The following is a 23,416-nucleotide window of genomic DNA, read 5'->3' on the forward strand; positions in this document are numbered from 1 at the left end:
TTAAGAGGAAACAGGAAAAGATGTGAAAGTTTTTAATGTACAACTCGGTTTTTTTTCTTCTCTTAGTTTGAAGATAAATGAAACAAAAGAGTATTCATTATCATACAGTGCCGGGCCTAAAATTAAACAGTAAAAACTATAGGTATCCTACCAAAAGGTTTGACTTTTTTTTCCTGAAGGAGATCCCAATCCAGAGAATCCATAAAACAAACCCAGATATTTATATTACATTACATTACAGTCATTTAGCAGACGCTTTTATCCAAAGCGGCTTACAATAAGTGTGTTCAACATAGGTATTCAAGAGAACTACCAGAAGTCATAAGTGCATCTCCTTTCTTAAACAAGCATCTAAGAGCATAAACCAGAGCAAAAGTACAGTGCAGAAACAAACTAATACGAATACAATAAGTGCAACAAACTAATACGAATACAATAAGTGCAACAAACTAATACGAATACAATAAGTGCTACGAGGAAGGCTCAGGGTAGTACTTCTTGAAGAGGTGGGTTTTCAGCCTGCGCCGAAAGATGGGCAGTGACTCTGCTGTCCTGACGTCAGTGGGGAGTTCATTCCAACACTATATATATGATAATAATGGTGAAAGTAACAAAGTCCCATTGGGAAAAGGAAATAGAAATACAAGTTACAAGCCACTCAGTGGTCCTCTAATTCTCTAATCTAGAGATATGTTAGTTAAAATAATCTGATTCGTTTTTAGAGAATACTCCCCTAATATTGACTTGTCAACCATTTATGTTCCATGGAAAACAAGTAAAAAGTAAAATACTACCTTCTAAAATGTATTGAAGTTGAAGTATACATTATAAATTGCACAGTACAGCACACTTCACTAAATGTCCACTGCAGGATAATGTACAACGTATCTATTCTTAACCAAACATAAAGGCATGCAACACCTCTGCAGACACAATGTGGCCTAACTGATAGCAAAGGTGAAACAATGACTCTCTTCCTTCAAGCAATGTCACACAGACAAAACATCCAAATCAGCCGGTTGTTGTAAGTAAGAGTTTAATATCCCATCTGTGCTACATGGTAATTACAAAAATACAATGTACCATAACATATAACATCAAATAGCATCCAAAATAGTCATATAAACTTTATAAATAGGATTCTATAAATAAGCATTTTTGGTGACAGTAAAAAGAAAGCTAAGGATCACACGTGAGGCATTCTGGGTACACATCAGGGCATACTTTACAAAATCATGATATAATCTGATGGGTAAGTGCATGAAGGTCTGTTTACCGACTGGTTACGGCAGCCGTACACAATAGAAAAAGTCCTTTTTCTATCAAAATGTGAACTGTAGGTAAACAATACTGTTGTTGATTCAAACCTTTCAGTCTCAGCTCATATCTGTACAGCCGGGGTTCCATCTTGGAGACAAAATCAAGGCTTAACTGGGAGAACTGGCGTGTGCTCACCTGAGTCGCAGGTCATAAGTGATTCAAACTAAAGCAGACGTTGAAGGCGTTCACATCTGATGTTGTGATGCTTGCATGACTTTAGATAGTAAAGGAGGAGAGACGGTCCTGCTGCTACAGAATTAAGGTCAAGTAAGGGAAAGTTTATATCCCAGCATTAATAAAGGTACAGAATAGGTGTTGTTAGTCAAGTTCACAGCATAATCACCTAGAAGACGAGGCAGGGAGTTTCTTTCATCCACTTCTGCCAAAAGTTTTATAATCATGCAACATGAAAATAAAGGCAGAAGTTCAGAAATACTCTCATTTCATTGAGGAGTTTTGAATGGATTTCTACTAAGCTACATAAATCTTGAAGTAAAAGAAAAAATAAATCTGTGCATTGTCTTCAACCAGCATGACTTTTCCATGTGAGGTGAATTTGATTGCAATGTATTAACAGGGCAGTCATGACCAGTCACTTGAAACTGAAAGTAGATGGACAACAATAGTGCAATCTTTCTTGCACAACTGTTGAAAAAATCCAGTAGGCTTGAAAAGGTGCTCATTGTATAAAGGCAAACAAGAAAAAAATGCACAAAAATCATAGAAATTGCAAATATAAGTGGGAAAGTGATGTTTACTACAGGTCAAATTAAATCATTATCAGCTATTTTGGATTTTACTAAATAAGACATTTTACAAGGTGCACCACACCTGTGTGTAAGAGTGAAAAAGTCTGCAGAAATACATAAATGTAGGCCTTTTAGTGTGTTGGTAACCATACTGTAAACCGTAGAGTGCGTCACACAAACACTTCTCTACGTAGGCCTTTTTCCTGAGCAGGTTTCAGTGGGAGTGCTGGGCCGGGCAGTGGTACAGCTGTGTGGGTTTGTGTGTCTGCATCCAGCTGTGTGTCCGGCGTAGACGGAGGGCTGAGGAACGAGTCGTAGTCGAAACCTTTGAGAGGCTGCAGAGACAAAGTGAGGCCTCGTCGAGCTTTGGCAGCTCTGTCTGGTCTCTCTCTCAGCTCCAGAATCACCTGAACAGTGACAACAACAACAACAATGACTTTGCTTTTCCTAAAATCACAATTTGAATCATGTTTGAACAACCACACTGGCTACATTCAGACATTCATCGGTTACCTCCACAGGCTGGCGCTGCAGTAGTTCGAGGTCAAATGTTGTTCCACGGAAGAAGGTTTGGCGTTTGAAACGATCGAGGGTCCTCAGGCGGCGGGTCGGAGTTTTGCACAAAAGCTGGTCAGAGAAACGTAGGTCATGATATGATTGGTTGAGTGGTTAGTAGATACTGGTGCATGAAATCAAATAATAACAAGTGCAGATTTGAATGTTTTGTAGATATATAATTAAACTTTGTGTAATTACCTCCGTTATTAACAAGGCCAGTGGGGAGCTGAGGCTGAGGGGCATTTCATAGGGAAAACTCCTCACTTTCCGGAGCATACTGCAGTGGTCGTGCTCTGGAGGCATGGGGAACTGGGGAGAGTTTGAGGTATGTTAAGAAAAATAAATCAGGGTTTTTCAATTTGCAGAAGGCCAGATTTTAGACTTTTACATGGCAAAACATAAGACTTCTAATGACATGTAAAAAAAAACAACATATTTAACTTTGAGTCCTTTAACTAAATGTAAAATGACGTCATGAAAAAAAGCATCCAATATATGATACACAACCTTCTTTTACAGCAAAAATAAATCTCATCTACGTCACTGGATGAAGGATCGTGAGTAAGATCTGCTCATCATGCAGGACATGCCGAGCCTACCGGCAACAGCATCTCACCTTCCCAGTAACCAATGAAAAAAGCAGAATTCCCAGCGACCACCAATCAGCTGCATGGTTGTAGGGTCCGCCACTGAGCACCTCTGGGGCTGAAGAGCAGACAGAGCACGCTCACAGCACTGCATGTACTATATTTTTGTACATTAATATATTCATTTCAAAGTATAATAGATTCAAATAATGCACAAAAAATGATCCTGTTAATATTTTGCAATGTGTCCTCAGCATCTGCAGATGTGGGTGGATGTGGTGGAATATTTCTCACCCATATATTGGATGGTTCCACAAATGGTAAAAGCTCGTCCTCCTCTCTCCAGGCGACGGGACAAACCAAAGTCAGCTAAGCGGAGGTGTCCTAGAACAAACCATTTCATCCACATCATATTGTGCATGTGACATTATATTATTCTTACTGATACAGTTACAACTGGTATACAATATATAAATATTCACAGCCTAATCAGATTTCATTAGCAAAATGCTGTTCCCCCTCAGTGCTAACAGATGTACTATTTTCATTAATGCGCATTTAGTGACAGATGTGCACAGTCAGTATGTTCTCTGGAAAGTTCTCCTGCACGTGAGAGCTATGCTGCTCTCTACTGGTTTTTACTCACCATTGTCTGTAAGCAGGATATTCTCCATCTAAAAAAACAGTGCCAAAATGACATTAGACACCGATTCATATCAACAAATTAACCATATTAACTATGATAAGAAAAATTATCTTGTAGCAGATTTTCCTGAGCATTAGATTTCTTATTCTCATTATTAAGTTGGTAATTCATTCTTATTTTACACACAAGGTTGGGCATTTTAACAAATACAAGTCATAAAACTTAATCTGTAGCATTAAACAGCAAATTTATAAAAAAAAAATGCTGATAGGTACACAGGAAAAACACATAATATATTGTATTTTAACAGCATTGAAACATTTCAAAATATTTCTGCTTTAATAAAATATAAATGAACAAAAGGAAAACTCAAATTTGTCAAACATAAGACAGCATTAATGGACTGACTAGCAAACAGATTTGGAACCACGTTATGTTAATGAATAGATCTACCCTGAACTGTTAGAACAAATCTTTAAAGTATAAAGCATTCAGTCTCTAAAGGTTTTTACTGGGAACCACACAATTTATTGTTTAGTAAGACAAAAACAGAAATAGATTTTTTTAAACAATGATGATGCACAAGGACTGCTTAGTTAGCTGTTTATATATAAAACATGCAAGTAGGGCAGTAAACCGGAGAAAGCCTGGGAGCCGAGGAAGAAAGAGACTTGATCAGGATACATTTTTGGCCTGAAGCATTTGTTTTCTTTCTCTTGTTACTTGGTGCACAATTTATTTGAGACTTAGCTATTTGCTCTTATGAAGATGTGTAATATACTGTTATGATTTATATTTTTCCTCAATGTTAATGGATGATGTCTTTTGAGCGATGGCTTGAAATGTTCGATGGCCAAATGTTTGACACAACACAGATAAAAACAACCTTATTACTTTTAACTAAAGGCAGATACTATCCGCACTCTTTGTTAAAAATAAATACATTTGTCTGCATTTTGTAGACCATTAATCAGAACAAATGGTCTGTCATTTTGGTCCAAAATTAGTGAATTACCCCCTTCTCTTACCTTCACATCTCGGTGAATGATCCCAAAGTCGTGCAGAAATCCTGCAAAAAAACAGTAAAGAATGTAAAACTCAACTAAAGAACTAAAATGTTTCAAATCCTACTGGCATGTCTAAAACCCAAGGCAGTGCTTTGTTGCTGTGGGAGATTCGTTGAGAGCTCATTTTAATGAGTCCTCTTTTTATAATTACTTACAATTAAATACTGTTAGCTAGGGAAACCTCCCTGTAGTCACCTCTGAACTAGGATATTTGAGGAAAAAAGTGAGGTTGTTAATATGTATGCATTATAAATGACTCACCGAGTGCACATCCCAATTCTGCTGCAAACACTCGCACTGTGTCCTCTGTGAACTGACCAATCATCTGCCAGTAGGTGTACAGGTCTCCTGTGCTGCAGTAGTCACACACTGTGGTAGGAGAGACAGCATTAAAAACATGTTTCTGTCATGTGATGTGGTGTGTGAGGGGTTGTGAAGGTCAGCGGGACGAGGAGCATACACTGGTGAAGAAAATTAGGAAAGAGGAGAGTAATCTGGAAGTGAGGACAGAGTAAAATTATATTTCTCTACAAACCAAACAAAGGCGATTTACTGTAGTCTGTTTTTAGTCTGACAAGCACACAGTCTTAGTAAATAAAGGAAAACGGTGGGTTGGGGTGAAAAGTGCATATGTGTGTGTTTGTGTGGAATAATGGATTATCCCTTTCTACTTGTAATACAGGAGGATGGCTTAAAATAGTCTTGATTTGCTCCAAATACCCCCCACATCTACATGCATGGCTTAGTGATTCACTCATGATTCACTGTTTAAGCAGGCAGGGGTGTCCTCTCTTTTGATCGTGACACATGTTTTCCTGCTGAGCTACAGCAGCGTTCAGCAATTCGCTCCCCGGGCTAACTTTGCTCGCTTTTCACAGGAAGTGGGGTAGCAAACAAACTGGGTCACACTTTATGAGTCAGTGGCTGATTCGGAAAAAAGGGTAAACGCGGTGGAGGAGAAGAAAAGGGGACAGAGCAGATATAGGCAGTGGTAGGTTGGGGGAGAAGGGGTCTGGTGTACCTGGGGGAAATAACCACAATAACAAAAAATTAAGGGAATCTCTTTTTCTTTTGTTCATCTTTTTCTAGGTGTCGGGTTGGGGATTGTAGAGAGGTTCTGGACAAGACTACAAGGGTTGAGGTGAGAAAAGGTGGAGTGAGGGGTTTTTGGGTAGTGGATCTGGGTTGGATCGGGTCACTGGTCTCTGGCTGACTCACTAATGTAGAGGTGGCGCTGAGTCTGCCAGCAGTCCTGGAGGTCATGGACAAATGGGTGGCGAACCTGACGCTGCGGGCAAAAGTCGAAGGTCAATCTGAAAAATCTCCATTTTGGCCGCTGATCAAAGAGAGTTCTATACTTTTCTCCTCACTGGGTCTAACGAGTTTTCTGAGATGTGACGTTACTTACAACTTAAGGTGTTGTTGGAGAAATTCAAAGACATAAAACTGACATGTTTGGAATTAGAAATGAAACTGGTTAAAATTAGACATCACAGATGCATCATTTTTGAGGGAAGAGCGAATTAAAATACCTAAAAAGTGTAACCCCTCCTCAGACCAAATACATGAGGACTAAATACATTCACGGCATTAACTTCAGTCTTACATGCATTTAATTTATACTGTCATATGATTACCATCAGTGTTGATATATTTAATAAGTTGGATATGTATAATAACATATTATCTGAATTAGATATTTTATGTTCTTTTTCACAAATTCTATTCATTTAACATTTGAGTTAGATCTTATTTCTGCAAACAGTTAAAGACTGATTGCACAAGAAAGGTAACCTTCATGTAATCCTCTCCTGATACTGGAAAGTACTGATTTATATCCATTTACACTGCCCCATGTGGTAGGTTTAATATAAACGTAACTGCTTATCCTTTTGACTAGAGAGCCTAATTTAGTTTCACAGGATAAAAGACAATAAATCATAAACACATATCAATCGCAATGTTTTCCTTAGTATGCAAATTTTAAGGATTGAATGAAAAGTGACGGGTATACTGATGACTTTGGATGCTGTTTTTACTATTTCCAAAACACAGTCCTTTCATATGCATAGATAAATGCCTGTAAACTTTCAAGATGGTACTTTTCTAAAATCCACAAATTGTTTCCGATACCCACCATGACAATAACTTCTTCTTTTGACTGCTCCAACACCCCGAGTCTTAGTATCTCTGATTTAGGTATAACCTGTTGGATGTCAAAAATACTGAGATGAAATACTGTGTGCAGAATTTCCAGGATTTTGACATGCACACAATTATCTATTTCATTATTATAGTTTACTGTCACAATTGCAGTTATTTGTATATTAAAAGCCTCAATGGCCACAGAAAAAATGACATGCTCGAATTCAAGGTAATTTGGCAATTAAAAAGAAACTTTTAGTCAATTTTACAGGCCTTCAAAAGTCAGAATTAAAAATAGCAAGTCAAAATGAATCAATCTCATACTGTATTTTCATTACATTACATTACATTACAGTCATTTAGCAGACGCTTTTATCCAAAGCGACTTACAGGAAGTGTATTCAACATAGGTATTCAAGAGAACTACTAGTCACCAGAAGTCATAAGTGCATCTCCTTTCTTAAACAAGCATTTCATGAATTGATAAACTGGCTGTACATTTGTGGCTTTGATCTATCAAATAAAGACGTTTAAAATGTGAGATTCAAGCAGAAGACTCACTTTGACAGCATATGTTTTCTGCTTGGTCTTGTCCTTCACTTTCAGAATGGGTCCAAATGAACCTTTGGCGATATAACTCAACACCTGTTGGAGTGAAGAACAGTGACAGAGGCAGAGAGAGACACAAACACAAAGACAGAGTAGTTATCCCAAATCATATCAAGCCTTACATATTATTTGCGTCCATGTCTGATTTGAGGTCTACCTGAAAGTGTTCGTGCCCAGGCACATTTCTGTGGGGGAATTCAGGCAGGAACATGGTAATGAACCCCGGCAGGCTCCACTCGGCCCTCAGTTTGCCTGGACCGACTCCCGCCAGCCTCAGCACATGCTCCGGGATGTCGGGAGTCTTGCCCTGGAGCATTCGATGTTGGCCCAGCCGGAGGGCAGGTGGGGCCAAGCGACATAGGCCTGCTGGGATAGACAGACCCATGCTGGAGAGGAAGCCCCGCCATCCAGATGAGAAGTCCTCATCTTCCTGCCCTTCAGCGGACCTCTGTAGGGGAAACAACGGAAGAGGAATGCACCAAGGAGCTTTATGGTACAGATCAGGAGATTATGTATTATGACAGTGAACAAGCTTTCTGTGAAGACATTTGAAAAAAAAAAACAATGTCAGTTTTTTACAAAGATCTTAAGGGCCTCGCTAGATTTCACTTTTGTTTTATGCAATCAGCACTTATCAAGGCAGGTGTGCACTGCTAAAAGCAACTTTTTTTCTTTTACTTGACCTTTTGGGAAGTTCATAACCCACTAACTCACGAGCCAACAGTGCTGGTATAAGCTATGCAGGACAAAAAGATGGTCTTTTAAAAATATATTTATATTCATAGTTTGACCTGGTAAAGTAAGCATTGCTGCTTAAAAACACACACTGGGGAGCTGCTCAGTGCAAACACATCTCCTCCTCTGTTTGCTTCTCAGAACTGCAAGTCTATGCAGGACCTACTATAGAGGTAAGTGTAGGGGGGCGGAAATTGAAATCTCTAACTCCAACCAAAGATTGTTGATTACATTTGCAAAATGATCAGTCTTGTGCAACCCCCCTAAAATGCATCGATGGAGCATCAGTGGCCAGCAGTTAGTTTCACTTAAGAGTTCCAGCTCTCATGTAAGATTTAACAAGAGGGAGAGAGAGAGAAATAACCATGCTTATTATGCATCCAATATGCAGTCACCCGTTCACACACGACCCTTCTCCTCCCCCTCTGGGCTGCACAACAGATATGATGCTCTGTGGTGCAATCTGTGTGCAGTCAACCACACAGGATGTTCTTATCAGAGCCAAACTACATGACACATCTATAGTCACTCAGCAGAAATAGCTGCAATCACTGTGCAATCTGACTGAATCTGCCCAGAGACAGAGCAACAATAGGATTTCATTTTGACATTGTTATAAGGCGTTCAATTGCATATTGATTTTTAGTTCTATGTCAATACCGGAAGCGTGAAAAATGTCTTCTTCAGAGTAAAAGCATAAAGATTAAAATGGACTTTTAATAGACACGCATGAAATGTACTATAAACTACTCATTCATCATTAACAAGGCAGTTTGATGACACTTTAATTCAATATACTGCTAAAAACGGGGTTTAAAACACGTTTAAACACAGCACGTCCAGGACTGGCCCCGTCGTTGCTACCTGGTGAGTTCAGGAACCGAATCGTCGCCATGGGAACAGGGAACCCCCGTTCCTGCGTCACACCTTAGCAACCAGGAATGTCACTCATCTCTCACCTTCCTGTTTTTACTGCCGTCGGCCCCCATCAGTGTGACGGGACATCAGCACTGTCAGCCCGGTGCGACGTCTGCTCCTCATCCAGGCACCTCACGTCGTGCTGCGCGCCTTCCCGGCAGCCTATAAACACTTTTGTGCGCAACACACTGACTGATTTAAGGGCATAAGACGCAAAGTAATACGCGTTTGTCAATAATCAGCAGCTGAGCAGGCTATCCGGTGCAAAAATGTGATAGATGTGGCGACATAAAAACAAGTTAATCCCGAGTATGGGCAACGTCAGCGCAAATCCGCCCACATTTTGGTCATCCAATGAGACCCGCAACCTGGAGTTCAGCTCCCCCTGCTGCTCTGTGCACACATATCTACACATATAAATGACAATTTCCAGTATATTTTGCATCATTTGCATGGCAGACCTCGTTGCATTATTTATTTAGTCTGCAGGGAACAAACAAATGCATGCATCAATAAAACTTATCAATGCATTCTGTAGGGCTAGGTCTTCAATAGACCTCTCCATTCAATTCTTCATATCACTTGTTCTTAAAAAATAAACCATCGCATGCATATTTTTACTGTCTCAACAAGATGTTAAGAGCAAACCTGCGAGGCAACATCAAAAGGTAAATTCATGCATGCTTGTAGGTCAAGCAGGGATCCCAGGACAGTGCTGATTGTGAGCTGCAAGAGAAGGTAATCTTACAGGATGGAGGCAGATACATTTGAAGATATCCATAACTGGGATCCAATGGCACAGTCACCAGATCTAACTTTCTTTCCCCTTCATTCAATGACCAGAATACTCAAATCAGATTGACGTAATAAAGTAAAATCAAAATTCCAAACAAAGACATGACAGCCCAAGCGACTTTTATTTGGGACTAGGAACAAATAAAGCAAACAGTGCAATCAATACATTTGACTTTCACATTTGTTAAATCAATGCGTGGTAATTTCTACAAAATAAACCAAACTGTTGAGCTTTAAATAAACAAGTAGAAAAGGTTTCGTCAATCCATGTGGGAGCGTTCGGGGTTTGAGGAGCATTAGCTGGAGGGCATCAGTTTCAGTCGTCTTCATCAAAGTCCTTCCTGCCCTGGGGAGGTTTGGGTCCCCCTGCTGGTTTGGCCATGATGATCTGCAGGGAGAAAAGACAGCGGTCAGTCGGGGCTTTCTTTCTGGAAATCAAGAACACGGAGGTCCACGCAGCAGGCAGGTTAAACTTTTACAGATTGATTAACTAAAGCAGACCTGTTGGACAGTAGATACCATGGGAGAAAAAAGTGTATAGATTTGCTTGAACTCCTGCTCATAATAACTTTGGGCAATATAAATCCCTACAGGTACCGAAGTGGGCCATCTATGGTGATGAAATATTCATGAGCATATATGGGCATATGTACGTTGGAAAATAAAATGTGCTACAACGGAGAAAAGCAATTGATGCTTCAAGACTAAAGAAAAAGAAATATGTTAAAATAGAAAGACCAAACCCCCATCCGGGTAAATGCTGGGACTAATCACAGCACTACAGGCACTTTGTACCAGGCAAAGTTAAAAGTTCATAATTTGATCTGATGGTGTAAATAATCTCACTCTGCTGGTAGTTGAGGAAGTGGACTGAGATCTAGAGACTGCAGTTTCTGATGAAGTAGAATGGCTTCACAGTGATGGAGGGAAATGACCCCCCCCTCTCATTTACATGTTCCCTTTATATCAAATTATATTAAATGCAACATTACTAAATTCTGCATTTGCCAGAGGACGTCCACTGCAATAAAAATGTAGTTAATGAGTACATGCAGCATGCCATCAAACCATACTGTATCTGTTTTGTGCAGGTTTATAGTCAGTGATTTAGTCTGCTGTCTGTGACACACTTAGTAGTATTTTAAAAAACACCCGAGAAGTAGCCAAATGCAGCAGCAATGCAACAATTCTCTGCAGTGAGTTATCACACCCTGTGTTAGTAGTGACAGGCAAAAGAAAAAATTCACAACTTCAGTGTCCCGTGAGCACATCCGTGTGAGTCAAAAAACACACACGCATTCCAGGACCTACTGACGGAGGGCGTGTGTGCGACCCTCTAATGGTGAGAGTCAAAATTATCAGGCGCTTCATCGTATTCGTCCTTGTCCCAGTGGCCTCTCTGCTTGGGAGCCCTGGGTCCCCCTGCAGCCTTAGCCATGATGATCTGCATCGCACATATATACACACACACTAACGTCAACTACCGGTAGACTATTAATTATCAAAGGCCTTCCCAATAACACTTTACCTGCCAAGTTTAAGAACATCATTTGGGTTTTTATCAAATTATAAACACGTCAAAAATAAAACTGAATAGAAACTATGTGACAGAAGTCATCTGCTTTGTGTGTATATAAACCTGGTGAGGAAAAAGTTAAAGCAAAATCCTTCATTCAAATACACATAAATATTCCAATGATATACACCAACTTTATATAAAAAAATAAAATAAAATAAAAAAGCATTAATTTAGTTCAACCGGCTGATATGTTCCTTGTTATAATGAATGTCGGTGCTGTAGTTTATTTCAATCAATACCACATACACTGGCTTGCTGCCATAATGCTCAATTATCCAAACACATTAGATATGTATTAAGGTGTTGCTGAAAAAAAAAACACACTATTCACTTCTGTCTGTGGCATGTTTCCTAAAACTACATTATTAATATTAAGCCTTTTTGAAATTGAGTGAAATTTGTGACACGTTTCTAAGACTTAGGTATTAATTAGTAATAATGATAATGGAATAATGGAAATAATGCCTCCATTAACCTCAAGAAACATTGAATATGCATTATTTTAATATTGTCTTTGATCATCTGTGTTTCACGAGTATTTGTGAGTTTTTGTACACACCTGGTCAACTCTCAGTACTGTGATGGCAGCGTTGGTAGCCATTTTGATGCCCCAGAATTTGACCAGGTAAGGTTCCAGAATGCCACCTTCAAGCATGTCCTTCACAGCGGGGCCTTCTCCCTAAAGACAACATCAAATCCACAATATCAGTCATCAGAACCAAACACGTATACATCTAGTTCAATATATCCAAACAGAAATGCCTCTGCATACAGGAAAACCGAAGCTGTATAAACTGTTGTACTGTGCTTGTGCTATAGTTGCCACAAGCTTAATGTGCATGATTATGCAATTTAACCGGCTACATTTTTTTATGTTAATCACCATAATAGACTCTTTTCCTAACATTATTTAAAACGCCTCTACAACAGAATTTTAAAAAAAATATGAAAGATTTTCTGTGCAATATGGCTTCATGTGAAATCATGACTGAACCACACAGACTTGGTTGAAAAAGCCAGTTTTGACTGGCACATTTTAAATATTTGTTCCGATTTCCACGTATACAAATACCCACCTCGATGTCGAAGCCTATGTTTTTGTTTCCCTCGTGATGTGCAGAGTACATTTTGGAGATGAGCTCGCTTCCCTTCACACCAGAGTTCTCAGCCAGCGCTCGTGGCAAAGCCTCGAAGGCTTCGGCGAACTTCTTAATGGCATATTGTTCAAGACCGGGGCAGGACTAAAGAGAATTGGGGGGGGGAGAAAGGTTATGTTTCTGCAATTCATCAGCCTGTGATGCAGTAAAGAGAAAAAGGGCAAAACCATGAGGAGAGGCCTTTGTCTGAACATGTAGCACTTCTGTTGATACACTTGAATCTGCATACCTCTCCATATGAGGTGATCTCTTTGGCCAGCTCAATCTCAGTGGCTCCTGCTCCAGGTACCAGTCGCTTGTCCTAGAGAAAAGAAAACAAAAAAAAAAAAAACTGTAGCTGTTGTGCAGGACAAGCAGTAAATTAATACAAATACTCAAAGCAAATACATATATTTTCACTTTGATGATTGCGATTTGTTGCTACTTATAAATAATAATAAAACAATTTGTGTATTAAAATGGCAATTTAGACAACTTAAAATAATTGACAGATTCTTTAATTTATATTTCTTATTCCAAAAAAATGCAAGAATCCTACAGCGATTTAACTTACCCTGACCAGAACCTTGAAGGTGTTCACGCCATCATCTATAGCCCTCTCAATGTCGTCCATCAGGTTGTCAGTGGAGCCTCTGATCACCACCGTTGAAATGATACCGTCCTCTTTCTCTGTTTAAAACAAATCAAGAACAAACAATATATTAAGCCTTAAACTCAAAAGGAGCCTTAAACTCAAAATTAAGACTTTCAAGATGTAGCAGAACATGACTTACCGTGTTTGAAGACCACCACCTGAGTGTCCCCCACCTCTGTGAGGTACACGTTGTCACAGTGACCCATCTCATCTGGAGTTGGGGCCGTCTATGAAAACAGAAAAAAAGAAAAAGAAATCATTATATACAAGATAATGCGTTTATTGCGGCTGATATACCTGATCTGAACAAAATATGATGACACTCACCATCCTGGGCAGTGCTACAGCTCCCAGAGTCTTGCATAACCTCCTGAGGTCCCACTTGGAGTTAAGCCTGATGGAGGAAGGAGGCAGATTTAGGACTGGGAAGTACACTGTGATAAAAAGGTATACTACCACTATCACACTTTTTTGGATTATCAGAGGTTGTGAGGGTCTTACCTGACCACCATGAGCTTGTACTTGTTGGCGTAGTGCAGCGCCATGTCAGCCACTTTCCCCCCAGTTACCACCACGTTGGCACCAGACTCCTTGATGGCCTTCACCTGAGCCTCCATCATATCCTCCTCTCCCTTACTGAAGTCCATGAGCTCCTTTGCATTTTTTATCAGCACTGTGCCCTGTGAGACAGACCATTGTTAGCACACAAGGAATTTTGACTTGTCACAGAAGCAAAAGTACACACGTTACTTCTAACTTTCATGATGGCTGTTTTAGTCAAGTGTCCAAGCCGGTCACGACACTGTGGCCGTGAGCCAGCATGCACAATAACAGGACGCTGGAACAGAAGCTGCTAAATGTTTTTCAGCCATCAACAACTATATAATTTAAACCTGAGCTTTTTTCTAATGTGACATGCAAAAATATCTTCTGTGAGATCAACTCCAGTTTATCAGAGTCAAATCTGAAATGTGTCATATGTGAAACTGATCAAACCTATTAGGTGGCCAGCATTTGTTAGAACATAAAATCTAAGCTCAATTGACTCTATTTATTGTGGGTCAGAATTCTCTAAAGCATCAAAGGGAGACTGAAGTATTCATTACCTTGGTCTCTGTCACCATGCAGTCAAAGGGGCAGGAGAAGACGGCGATCTTGGCATCTTTTACTGATGTGACGTCTCCCTCTGCTTCCTTCTTAAACACCATGCCATGAAGCATGGAGGACGCTGTCACTCCACAACCCTGAAAACACCACAGACTTTAACTTGGAGGCAAACAACAAATACAAACACGTACAAAAAAAATATTCAATGGATAATGCTGCTTACCAAAATCTTGCATACTCTGACGTTATCAACATTGAAATTGCCGGACTCTGGGAAGATGGACACTGTAGCATAAACCAGTAGAGAAAAAGAGGTTAGAGAAATCCTTAATTAATACTACCATCAAGTTAATTATCTTTAACAGCCAACAACTAGTGTTGTTTAGGTCGAGTGTTGGCAACCTTTTTTGGTATGAACTGCCTTTTATCAGTTTGCCAAATCATTACATTACAGTTAACATTAAGTTTAATTATGACCACACATTAAATTTAAATCTACAACATGATCTGTCATTTTGTTCCATCCGTTTAGGCAACATGCATGACAACAATTTTTATTTTTTTTTTTTTTATTATAAATGGGGCTGCCATCCATATCTGAGTTGAAACCATTTACCCTACCAACACCACAACATTCTTGTTCATCAGCAATAAACTTAACAAGTTCTGCAAAGAAGGCAACAAGTACTAGCCAATCAGACGTAGAGGGGGGCGGGTCTTTGTAGGAGGGGAAAAACAATCAAACTACCATAAAGAACAAGCAGGGCAACTACAAATGGCTGGGAAAAGGCTAATTTGGCATGCTGATGAGAGGACACCAACATTTCCCAAAAACTCTATCGCACACGTATTGCAAGTGTTGAGCTATCACCTAAGGTGCCTTCTCCTGGTAAAAGTAGTCCAGATTGCTGACTCACCACAGGCCTGTGCGATGAGGTTGGCGAGGAAGTCTTCGTTGCCGTACTGCTTGCTCATGACGGCTGTACGGATGAGAGAGGTCACCTCTTTAACGTCATGTAGGTCCTTGGCCGAGGAACATACGCAGTCCGACAGGATCTCCAGAGTCTTTTTACACGCTTTCTCATAGCCTTCAATCACCTGAGTCAAAGAGGAAAGAGAACATTGAGCAAATGCAGCAATTCATTTCTTTGGGTTGCAGAAATGTATGTATTGCAGACTATTGTATCAATATCAGCTCTAAAAAGGTATAGTTGTTTTCAATAGACATAACCCAACACACCAATAAGACAATGAACAGTGTTCTCTTTAAAACATCTTTTTTTCCTTTTACCAATATGATTTAGAAACTGCAAAGTGTTTCAGAGAGGACAGTAAATACTAGAGTTTCTATCACAAGACCCTGCCGCATATGCATGATGGAATTCAGTGACTACATTCGTTTACCTCCGACACTGACAGTCCCATACGAAGAAGCTCTTCAGCCAGCTCCAGCAGAGCTCCAGCAAACACCAGGACAAAGTTTGTACCGTCTCCAACCTCCTGCTCTTGCATGTGGGATGCCATAACCACCATTTTGGCGGCTGGATGCTGCACCTATAAAACAAATAACAGCCACGGAAACCGTTAAATTCGCTCATTTTATAAAAAATCATTCCTGTACGCAGTATGGAACACAAGAAAGTGCAGTTTCCTCACCTCGAGCTCTCTGAGAATCGTGGCGGCGTCATTGGTGACAAAGAGCTTCTCCAAGTGGTTGATGACCATTTTGTTCATACCTGAAAGGCAACAACGTCATATTTTAACCATCACTGATTTGTCACACCAATATACATTCATTAGGTCGAGACTAAAATATATTCTTACTGATGGAGTAGAGAGCTTACCATTTGGCCCATAGGCGGTGCGTGTGGTCTGAGAAAGCTCCTTGCATGCTTTGATGTTGCGGAAGACTGCCTCTTCAAGCCCTGAATAGTGCTGCATCAGAGAAAAACATATTAAATCAACTGCTATGACTTTTTTTTTGTGCAGAGATGGGGAATTTACATCTCATTAGTATTCATATCAAACAAATAGTTATTGGCATAGTAAATATCAAGTTATGGAGAAGAATGTTTTAGTGAATCTATCAGCATTATCCTGGGGCAATCAGCAGATGAAAGATGAGTTCAAGCTAACCTAAAACAGGAAGCATCAGCATCTCTGAGCAGCGAGATGCGACAATGAAAGCCTTTGGCGCTGACAGTGAAGCTAAACGCTAACAGGGTGTGACTACTGGCTGACAGGTGGTCATCATCATCATAGTAAGACAACATTATAACAATGCAGACCAACGCAGCAGTGTGTTTAAGAGGTAAAAACACTGAAATGACGCAGCCTTCTATCCATCCAAGCGGCCTTGCTTCCTTCTAGAACTCTCCCACATGACGCTGAATGAGCATGCGAACTCGCTGGCTAGCATGCTAGTTAGCATACGTTCACTAAACGCCACCAAACTACTCCCAACAGGCTGATTTGACCTCACCTTGGCGCCGTCCTTCAACATTTGGGCAAAGCCCGGAGCTTTGGGAACGTGGAGAGCCATTTTCGGATGTTTAGCAGCCCCGGTGTCTTAGAGAAGGTAGCCGCGGCGTGGGTTCAGCTCTGGGTACAAAGCCGGAGAGACAGAGGAGGAGCGTTTTCAGCGAGGCGTGGGATCGGAGACGGGAGGCAGCAAGGGACAAACTGAGCGATTCTCGTTTCACCTGCTGTGACTATGACACACCACCTGGGGGAGCTGTTGTCCTTCTGGTTCATCATCATTTATGTACTTTAGAGAAAATAAAAATGCCATGTAGACTTAAGATAAGATAAGATAAGATAAGATAAGATAAGGTAAGATAAGGTAAGATAAGATAATCCTTTATTAGTCCCGCAGCGGGGAAATGTGCAGGATTACAGCAGCAGAGGGTAAAGTGCACACAAGATACATAGTAAAAGAAAAACAAGATAAAAATAAAAATGAAAATGAAAAAAAAAGTATTAAAAGTGCAGAAAAATGCAGATAGACAGCGACAAACTTCACGTGTCTCGCTGCCATAGTGCACTAGTGTTTCAAATAATTAAATAAGTAAAAGAAAGTAACAAAAAGTAACAAAAAACACAAATTTAAAGGAAAAAAGCTCACAGGTGAGCAGGAGCTGCTGTAAAAGGCAGCCACTCGCAGGTAATACTGTAATACTGTAGTAAGTCCCGCATTTTGCAAATTTACAGAAGTCAAAGTACATGATTATTAATTTGTACTTTTTTTATTTTTATACTTCTCACTTTTATACTTCTCACTTTTATACTTCTGTATAATCTGTAAAATCTGTCAGGCATCAATTTAAGATAAAGTGATGAAAAAAAACCATTTCAATTTTGGAGGTACAGTACCAGTCAAAGGTTTGGACACACCTTCTCATTCGACTACTTTGAAGAATCTAAAATCTAAAACATATTCTGGTTTGTTGAGCATTTGTTTGTTTACCACATAATTCCATATGTGTTCCTTCATAGTTTGGATGTCTTCAATATTAATCTACAATGTAGAAAAAATAAAAATAAAAATAAAGAAAAACCATTGAATGAGAAGGTGTGTCCAAACTTTTGACTGGTACTGTAGTCACTAAGAGGCTATTTCCATACACTGTTTGGTGGTTGAAGTTAAATCTAAAAAAAATCGTCATGATTTATAAACTGTTCATGTGTTGTTATTCCTTTTAAAGATTAGTTATTAAAAACAAATATTTATTTTTAATCAATATGTATACTTCTGAAATGTGGCTGTCAAGTAAATGCAGTGGAGTAAAAAGCCTAGGAAATATTCAAATAAGTACAAGTAGGCTAACTCATTATTGTTATGCAGTGCTTGGGAAAATATATTTATTTGCTTTCCACAACTAGGTATAACATTATATTATATCATATAAAGCATTGTAATTATTTTTTTCAAAAATATTTTTCTTTACTAGCTCACATTACATATGAACAGTTGCTGCTCGGTTAAAAATGATGTTGAGTCATATGGTGTAAACGTATCCACTAATATTCAAACAGTAAGTGACAAACATGGGAACAGTAATACCAACTTACAATAACTATAAAAAGAAAAGAGCTTCATAATGCCACCCTATCCCACTTTTTCATCATATCCTTACTAAATAAAAGAAAATAGTCTCAAAAACGATCCAGTTCTAACAGTACAAAACAATTATCATGTAATGTAAATAATAAACTAGAATCAGAGCATCGCGGCTGTATGCCTCCATCAACCAGTCATTGCATTTTACATCCATGTCTGTCACAATGACCTCTGAAATCTAATCAGGCTATCCTTTAGTCCAAATGGACACTTGTGCCAGATTTGAAGAAGTTCCCTCTAGGTGAGAATGGACCAGATTCACTACAAAGGTACATATGGACAGACATCCCAGAAATATAACAGCTGCGACCACAGCTGTTGCCGTGTGGAGTAATAAAAATGACACAACTTTTGGGTTGTTGAAGCGTACAGGTTTTATTGAACAATTTTTTTTCTTCACATTTGGGAATCTCCCTTTCTCTCGTTATTGCAGAAAACAGGTACCAATACATAGAAATGGCAGAGAGGAAAAGTGTTTCGCTTCATTTAAGGCTGTTTGTTTGAAAGTCACAGCTCTAATAACCTGCTGGATATGGCTTTATAACATCATCATCGTTGACATAAGGTAACGAGTCATTACATCTTCCCCCATTACATTATCAAATGATTTATGTGTAAAGTATTGATGCATGAATCATCCACGGGCCATTAATAGTAAGAAGCCCGGCCTCAAGGAAAAATGAAAAAGTCTTACTACCTAAGCTATTATATATAAAAAAGTCCCCTTCTATAGAAAATAAACTTTACAGTTTGGCATAATCAATTGACATTTTAAAAAAGGACAAACAAATGTTAGGTACATTATTGCATACATATAAAATACAGGAATATGAATCTCCCGTTTGTCAAGAACTTTAGGGTTTGTTCTAAAATACAAAAAGTCTTTTCTTATAAAGTAAATTGTATAAACTGGAAACCATGTTTCTAAGCACAGAGTGAGAATACAAACAATAATATTAGTATCTTGAAAATGTAACAGACATTTGGTTGTAGCAGCTATAACGGGTACATAAACAATACAGAAATCCCTTTGGCAGCTACACTGAGGATATTTTACCTACAACCAGCTAACCTGAGACATGCAAACAAACAAGAATTACTTGAATGTTTCCAACTACACACAACATATATATAAAAAAGAGAAGACAAGCTGCCATGTAACTCCCAGTATCATACTGGCAACACTATAAGTAAAATATAACTGATACCTCAATAAAGATAAGTGTGAAACATGGCTCCAAAAAGGATCTGTGTTTTACACACAGGCATGATTGTAGCTCAGTTGGGTTTGCAAATAGTGTTCACAGCTGTGTGGGCCAAACCTCCCAGAGTGTTTGAGAGGTTCGTTGCTCGACGTGTCAGGTTTGAGCGACTGAGTTTACCGCTGGGGTCCAACTTTCTCATCACTGCTCCTCCAGAACGTTCCTTTGTACTGCTCCTGCAAAAAGAGAGAAAAATAATGACTGCAGCAGGAGATGGTTATTGAAGTGTCCACATGCCTCATTGATTTACTTCTCTCCTCTTTATAAGTATATCTTTGAAAGAAAAGAAGAAAAAAAAAATCACATTTATAAGGACAAAAGTCTTTAAAAGTCGTTTGAACCTTTTTTTTTTGGGTTGTTACTATTTACTGTTTAAAGAACTTTGACTTTTTCATTTTGGTTTATGTTAAGTATATTTATGACCTTGAATTAAGATTACATAAATTCAGATTTTTTTAATTGCAGACAGCCTGGTAAGTAGGAGAAAGCATGTCAGCGGATAAGGTCACAGAACGAGTCAATAAAGCGTGCGGTTAGTGAAGGAGTAAAGAAGTTCGAGTGTGATAGAGAAGAGCATCCTTTTCTTGGACAATGCCAGTTATTCATTTGTCACAAAAGAGATACTTTCAATTTCAGACATATAGCAGCCATGCCCTTTCATTTCAACAACTCAGCTGGTTTTAGAAGCAGAATGTTTAGATATTTGAGTTTACCTTTTTCCCTACTCCACAACTAGGGAATAGTTGAACTGCCTGTTGTAGGAGGAAAACAAACTTGTGTTTAAACTTCCCAAGGACGAGCCTTTCATTCAGATAGGAAAGCCGTTGGCTACATGTACTGCAAACTGATAACGGACGACGGTCCATGTGCTCCTATTGTTTTCGTTCTTTTTGGATTGGTCCAGACCACGATTCAACATTTTGAACGTCAACACAGGAAGTGATGTAGATATATACTCCAACCTCTCTCTGGAGCACATTTCTGTCATTTTATCTGGCTCCAATTCCCACACCCATACTCTCCCCCTGCTGTCGCCCCCTTACTCCCTCCTCATCCGCATACCAGAAACACAGTTGCAGTTTCAAATCTAGCCGGGAAGAATGTGTGTGGGGGGAGGGGAAGGACATCTGTGAGGGGTTCTTTGGGTGGAAGGGTGATCATGAGTTTCTGTGGTCTCCTTCATGCAGAATATGTATGCATAACGGAAAATGGACCGATGGCTTCCTTCGAATACACACAACCCTCTCATTCACCTACAACACACACACGCTTTCATTCACACATACAGAAATTGTATTTCACCCACCGTCAACCCACTATTCATCATTACTCGCAAGAAAAAAACACTCAAACACTCAAAATGCAAACAACACTAATGACTAATAATAAAATGAAAGGACAGAGATATTAATATTCACAACACGCTCAGTGGTCTGTATGTTAAATACTCAAAATGAAGATGCTTTACCCGTTGTCTCTGCCAATTATGTTGTCGAAGGCCCTGGACAGATGTTTGAGCCTCCTGATCCCACTGGACACTGTCTCCAACTCGCTGTCAAACTTTCTGTTACAGCAGAAAAACAAACATGTATCACATCAATGAAAAGTAGCAGGGCAAAACTGAAAAACATGGCCTGAATGAATATATCAGAAGACTTACTTCCTCTGGTTCTGTGTGTTTGGGGAGGCAAAGGGACTTTGTAATGCAGCCATGCGGACCAGCTGCCTCCGGCCTCCTCCTGTCTTCACCCCTCGTACGCCAGCCTCAGGAGTCCTTCTTCCTCTAGAGCCAGGGGTACGTCCAGGTGTGACAGCTGATCTGGGGGTGCGCCTGGGTGTTGCAGCTCGGCCGGGCGTGCGTCTGGGTGTTCGTCTTGGGGTATGAGAAGTTGATGCACCAGGTTCTTCCCCTTCACATGTCTGACCTGGGGTCGCTACCAAACACTCCTCACGTGAAAACTCTCTTGTCCTCTGCATCCTCTGATTAAGGGAGAAAAGGGACAGAGGTGATGAGGAGGGATTTGGTTGATTAGCATACATTTATATCATAACCTGAATAGGTTTTGGACTGAAAACCATACCAGTCTATCTACCTGATATACGTCGGTGATGGAGTTCCGAGCACTGCGTGTGAGTTTGTGGACGGCGTTGGGCTTCGGCTGCTCCTTCTTGGTTTCCTTCTTGGACCAATCCTTCTTGGTTTCCCAAGTTGGATTTTCTGGGAGGGAGTTGGTCTGGACGGAACGTAGTGGGAGCCTCTTTCGCAAAGTCATTCGGAGAGAATTGAGTGAAGATGAAGAGCGAAGCTTGCGGAAACGGTCGGGAGCTTCCGGGGAGCTCTCTGCACCGTCAGACTCATCCAGGACCGTATGCGCACGCCACACTCCCACTACTGCTTTACCTACTCCATCCATCATTGAAGATGCCATGTTCACTCAGCTTACCTGCAGGAGGAGAGTGGAGGTTAAAAAGAACAGCAGTGTGTGTTTTATAACATAATAATAGTAGCAGATTTATTAACAACTGTTTCAGGCGCTTTACACAAGTATGAGGATTATTGACAATGACTACAGATCTCGGGCAAACCTTCTGTTACAGCAGATTAGCATTTTGCAACATCTTTGATTATCAATTAATAATTTATCTGGAAAAATGCTTCAGTTGTTTTCAGCTTCTCAAACGTCAGGACTTTTATTCTTTTTCTACATTTAGATGTGATCATATGTTATTTATTGAATGCACATTGAATGAACGAGTTAAAGACTATTGGTTAGACGTAACAATTACTATTTAGATACACCACACAAAGAGAATATAATGGGTCATTTTATGAATGAATAGATTAGTCCAGGATGACAATGATTGTTAGTTGTAGCCATAAATAAGACCATAACTACAATACAGAACATCATTCTAATAAAATTTAAATAAACGAAGCAATAAGTCACATAAGGTATCATATAAGTACAATTAGAGAATTTACAAGATACTAAGGCAGAGATAAACAAGTTTAACTCATAATCCTGAACTAATAAAGAAAGTTTAAAGAAAGTACTGCACAGTTATCACTGAGTGTGTGAAAAATGTGGACAATGAAGAAAGGAAGGGAAGTGAGTTTTGTGGGTATTGTTTGATGAGGATTTGTAGTTTTGCAGACTGCCATGCCTCTGTTTTATTCTCTAACCAAGTAGCGTCACATATTTAGTTTATTCCAAAAACACAGCCCGATCAGCAAATAACAGCGATCTAGCACTTCTGCTTTAAATGAACAATAAAGTTAGAAAAATGCACACTCTTAACAAGTATTACCAACTATCTAACCGCAATCTTACCTCAGTAGTTGTGAGAATCGTCTGCTCCAGCTGCCTGTTGCTGTTGTTTCTTTCTTCCGCTGTTTGAATTTGGCGGTGGACCGCAGACCGCACGCA

The 23,416-nt window shown here is 39.6% G+C and overlaps 3 protein-coding genes across 6 annotated transcripts; all 3 read right to left on the bottom strand.

Annotated features, from left to right (window-relative positions):
- Window positions 1–1,065: 1,065 nt before the first annotated feature.
- On the bottom strand, window positions 1,066–9,569 carry rskrb (ribosomal protein S6 kinase related b). The gene is made up of 13 exons (XM_054626484.1): window positions 9,376–9,569; window positions 7,839–8,129; window positions 7,634–7,717; window positions 7,065–7,133; window positions 6,146–6,215; window positions 5,189–5,296; window positions 4,889–4,929; window positions 3,861–3,888; window positions 3,509–3,598; window positions 3,244–3,332; window positions 2,826–2,936; window positions 2,583–2,696; window positions 1,066–2,476 (listed from the first exon to the last, which is right to left on the bottom strand). Exons 1-13 carry the CDS (start codon window positions 9,403–9,405, stop codon window positions 2,240–2,242), a joined length of 1,362 nt encoding a protein of 453 aa, XP_054482459.1. The 5' UTR covers window positions 9,406–9,569; the 3' UTR covers window positions 1,066–2,239.
- A 655-nt stretch (window positions 9,570–10,224) lies between these two features.
- On the bottom strand, window positions 10,225–17,250 carry cct8 (chaperonin containing TCP1, subunit 8 (theta)). 3 transcript variants are annotated; one of them, XM_054625434.1, is made up of 16 exons: window positions 17,089–17,250; window positions 16,451–16,541; window positions 16,263–16,342; window positions 16,011–16,160; window positions 15,524–15,704; window positions 14,830–14,891; window positions 14,606–14,743; window positions 14,001–14,179; window positions 13,827–13,893; window positions 13,639–13,726; window positions 13,419–13,534; window positions 13,095–13,166; window positions 12,785–12,949; window positions 12,268–12,387; window positions 11,445–11,573; window positions 10,225–10,517 (listed from the first exon to the last, which is right to left on the bottom strand). In XM_054625434.1, the coding sequence occupies exons 1-15, from the start codon at window positions 17,146–17,148 to the stop codon at window positions 11,466–11,468; spliced, it is 1,677 nt and encodes a 558-aa protein (XP_054481409.1). In that variant the 5' UTR covers window positions 17,149–17,250; the 3' UTR covers window positions 10,225–10,517; window positions 11,445–11,465. The 3 variants fall into 3 exon arrangements, with proteins under 3 accessions (XP_054481409.1, XP_054481408.1, XP_054481410.1); XM_054625433.1 differs by having other exon boundaries at window positions 11,441–11,573; XM_054625435.1 differs by lacking the exon at window positions 11,445–11,573 and having other exon boundaries at window positions 17,089–17,248.
- Window positions 17,251–19,084: 1,834 nt separating this feature from the next.
- LOC129113785 (uncharacterized) lies at window positions 19,085–23,416 on the bottom strand. 2 transcript variants are annotated; one of them, XM_054626257.1, is made up of 6 exons: window positions 23,321–23,416; window positions 22,082–22,432; window positions 21,649–21,968; window positions 21,457–21,552; window positions 20,702–20,740; window positions 20,075–20,164 (listed from the first exon to the last, which is right to left on the bottom strand). In XM_054626257.1, the coding sequence occupies exons 2-5, from the start codon at window positions 22,415–22,417 to the stop codon at window positions 20,710–20,712; spliced, it is 783 nt and encodes a 260-aa protein (XP_054482232.1). In that variant the 5' UTR covers window positions 22,418–22,432; window positions 23,321–23,416; the 3' UTR covers window positions 20,075–20,164; window positions 20,702–20,709. The 2 variants fall into 2 exon arrangements, with proteins under 2 accessions (XP_054482231.1, XP_054482232.1); XM_054626256.1 differs by lacking the exon at window positions 20,702–20,740 and having other exon boundaries at window positions 19,085–20,164.

The sequence above is a fragment of the Anoplopoma fimbria genome, chromosome 24 (assembly GCF_027596085.1).
Source record: "Anoplopoma fimbria isolate UVic2021 breed Golden Eagle Sablefish chromosome 24, Afim_UVic_2022, whole genome shotgun sequence".
Taxonomy (NCBI): Eukaryota; Metazoa; Chordata; class Actinopteri; order Perciformes; family Anoplopomatidae; genus Anoplopoma; species Anoplopoma fimbria.